This window comes from Malurus melanocephalus, unplaced genomic scaffold, assembly GCF_030028575.1.
Source record: "Malurus melanocephalus ecotype Western Australia unplaced genomic scaffold, MMel_1.1 scaffold_1162, whole genome shotgun sequence".
Taxonomy (NCBI): Eukaryota; Metazoa; Chordata; class Aves; order Passeriformes; family Maluridae; genus Malurus; species Malurus melanocephalus.
The window spans coordinates 88,734-91,748 of record NW_026624394.1 but is presented as its reverse complement, the minus strand read 5'-3'; the positions used below and the strand labels follow the sequence as shown (position 1 = coordinate 91,748).

Below are 3,015 nucleotides of genomic sequence, written 5' to 3'. Positions count from 1 at the left end.
CCCCCTCAGGGGACCCTGGGACCCCCCACGGGGGCTTTGTCACCTTTGGGTGGAATTTGTCATCATCTGGGTGACAGCAGCTCTGGTGGCATTGTCACCTCTGTGCTGCTCAGAGCTGCTGCTGTGTGCATGACGTCACCTGGGTGTCACCCACGGTCCTTTGGTGCCACCTGGGTGTCACCTGGGTGTCACTGTGTCCTGGGGGTGACGGGTGTCCCTTGATGTCCCCCCTGCTCTGCTCACAGCCACCTCGCTGATGGCATTTGGCTGTCCTTTGCTGTCACCTGTGGGTCCCTCTTTGGAACCCGCCAGGTCCCCGATGTCCCACCCATCATGGGCAGTGTCACCCACAGGGTGTCACCTCCCCAGCCCTGAGTCACCGCAGAGTGACGCAACCCCCCTGTCCCGGCTGTCACCCACTGCCACCCCTTGGGGGGTTTTAATCCCTGTCCAGGGGTGACACAGCACACAGTGCCACCCCCCTGTCACCGTGTCCCCCTGTCACCGTGTCCCCCTGTCACCGTGTCCCCTCCCCGTGTCCCCAGGGAATGGCGAAGAACGGGGCCGAGGCCGAGATCGATGAGGGGCTCTACTCCCGCCAGCTGTGAGTGATGGGGGGATTGGGGAGGGGGCTTTGGGGGAGCCCAGGGGGTTTGGGGGTCCCCATGGATTGGGGTGGGGTCCCCATGGATTGGGGGCTCCCCTCAGATTTGGGGTTCCTTACGAACTCCGGGTCAATCCCCGTGGTTAAGGGGGATGTGCTTAAATTGAGGGGGTCCCTACGCCCTTGGGGGGGGAAAATGTGAGGATTGGGGTCGCCATGAATTTGGGTTCCCCTTGGATTTGGGGTTCCTTATGAACTCAGGGATCAGCCCCCATGGATTGAGAGGGATGTGTTTAAATTGGGGGAGTCCCTACACCCTTGGGGGGGGGGGGAATGTGAAGTTTGGGGTCCTCACGAGCACTGGGAAGTCTTCATGAATTTGGGGGGTGTCCCCATGCATTGAGGGGGTCTCCATTGATTGGGGGCTCCCCTTGGATTTGGGGTTCCTTATTAACTCAGGGGTCAACCCCCATGGATTGAGGGAGATGTGTTTAAATTGGGGTGTCCCTACATCCTTTTTGGGAGAGAAATACAAAGATTGGGGAGATTGAGCACTGGAGGGTCTCCATTGATTAGGGACTCCCCTTGGATTTGGGGTTCATTATTAACTCAGGGGTTAACCCCGATGGATTCAGGGGGATGTGTTTAAATTGGGGTGTCCCTATACCGTTGTTGGGAGAGGAGTATAAAGATTGGGGTCCCCATGAGCACTGGGGGGTCCCAGCGAGGTTTTGGGGGTTCCAGCAAGGTTTTGGGGGTCCCCACCCCCCGTTTTTTCCCCCCAGGTACGTGCTGGGCCACGAGGCCATGAAGCGCATGCAGACGTCCAACGTGCTGGTGTCGGGGCTGCGGGGGCTCGGCGTGGAGNTTTTTCCCCCCAGGTACGTGCTGGGCCACGAGGCCATGAAGCGCATGCAGACGTCCAACGTGCTGGTGTCGGGGCTGCGGGGGCTCGGCGTGGAGGTGGCCAAGAACCTGGTGCTGGGGGGGGTCAAATCTGTCACCCTGCATGACCCCCACCCCGCCACCTGGACCGACCTGGCCTCCCAGGTGAGGCCTTTGGGGAGGATTTGGGTTTTGTTGGGATTTGAACGTTTTGACGAAAACAAGTAATCCGTCATACAGAACTTGAGAGCTTGATGTGCTTTGTAAGGTCTTTTTATGGGGTTTAGCGTTTCCTGTGCACCTGAATAAATCCTTAAAAAAGCGTGGGAGCTCCCCAGTTATTCCATTTGGGTCAGGGGGATCCAGGGGGATTCCTGAGGGAGGTTTGGGGAGGGGGTTTGGGGTGCTGGGACCCTCTGACCCCTCATTTGTCACCAGTTCTGTGCAGGAGGATGGGGGGTGTTTGGGGGCACCGGGATTCCCCTGACCCCTCACTTCCCCCTAGTTTTACCTGCGGGAGGGGGCTGTGGGGTGTTTGGGGGTCCCAGGCCCCCCCTGACCCCTCGATTTGCCCCCTCCCCAGTTTTACCTGCGGGAGGAGGACGTGGGGCARAGCCGCGCCGAGGCCACGCTGCCGCGCCTGGCCGAGCTCAACTCCTACGTGGCCGTGACCAGCACAAGGGAGCCGCTGTCCCAGGAGCTGCTGGCCACCTTCCAGGTACCTGGGGGCCAGGTGTGACCCCTTTAGCCAGGTGTGACCCCCCCAGCCAGGTGTGACCCTCCTGGGGGCCAGGTGTGATCCCCTCAGCCACAGGTGCCAGGTGGCCCAGGTGGGTGGTCCAAATGACCCAGACAGGTGGCCCCGGGAGCCCAGATGGGTGTCCCAAGTGGCCAAGGTGATCCAGGTGGCCCAGGTAGGTGTCCCATGTGGCCCGGGTGACCCAGACAGGTGGCTCAGGGGGCCCATGTGACCCAAATGGGTGTCCCCTGTGGCCCAGGTGGCCCAGGTGGGTGGCCCGGGTGATCCAGATGGGTGTCCCACATGGCCCAGGTGACCCAGACAGGTGGCTCAGGTGGCCCAGGTGACCCAAACAGGTATCCCCCATGGCCCAGGTGTGTGTCTCAGGTGGCCCAAGTGACCCAGACAGGTATCCCAGGTGACCTAGACAGGTGGCCCCAAGTGGCCCAGGTGACCCAGACAGGTGGCCCAGGTGACCCAGACAGGTGGCCCAGGTGACGCAAGAGACCCAGACGTGTATCCCAGGTGACCTAGACAGGTGGTCCAGGTGACCCAGGGGGGTGGCCCAGGTGACCCAAGTGGCCCGGGTGGCCCAGGTGACCCAGACAGGTGGTCCAGGTGACCCAAGTGGCCCAGGTGACTCAGGTTCCCCACAGGTGGTGGTCCTGACCAACTCCCCGCTGGAGGAGCAGCTCTGGGTCGGCGATTTCTGCCACAGCCACGGCATCAAACTGGTGGTGGCTGACACACGCGGGCTCTTCGGGTGAGGAGGGGGATGGGAGGGGTC

At 61.7% G+C, this 3,015-nt stretch overlaps 1 protein-coding gene across 1 annotated transcript in view; it reads left to right on the top strand.

The window, feature by feature from the left end:
• Positions 1 to 533: 533 nt before the first annotated feature.
• Positions 534 to 3,015, top strand: part of LOC130586455 (ubiquitin-like modifier-activating enzyme 1) — a 16,999-nt gene continuing 14,517 nt past the window's right edge. The window contains 4 exon segments of the mRNA XM_057387248.1: positions 534 to 604; positions 1,486 to 1,654; positions 2,073 to 2,207; positions 2,885 to 2,991. Of these exon segments, the coding sequence (XP_057243231.1) occupies positions 549 to 604; positions 1,486 to 1,654; positions 2,073 to 2,207; positions 2,885 to 2,991 (467 nt within the window). The 5' untranslated portion in view covers positions 534 to 548.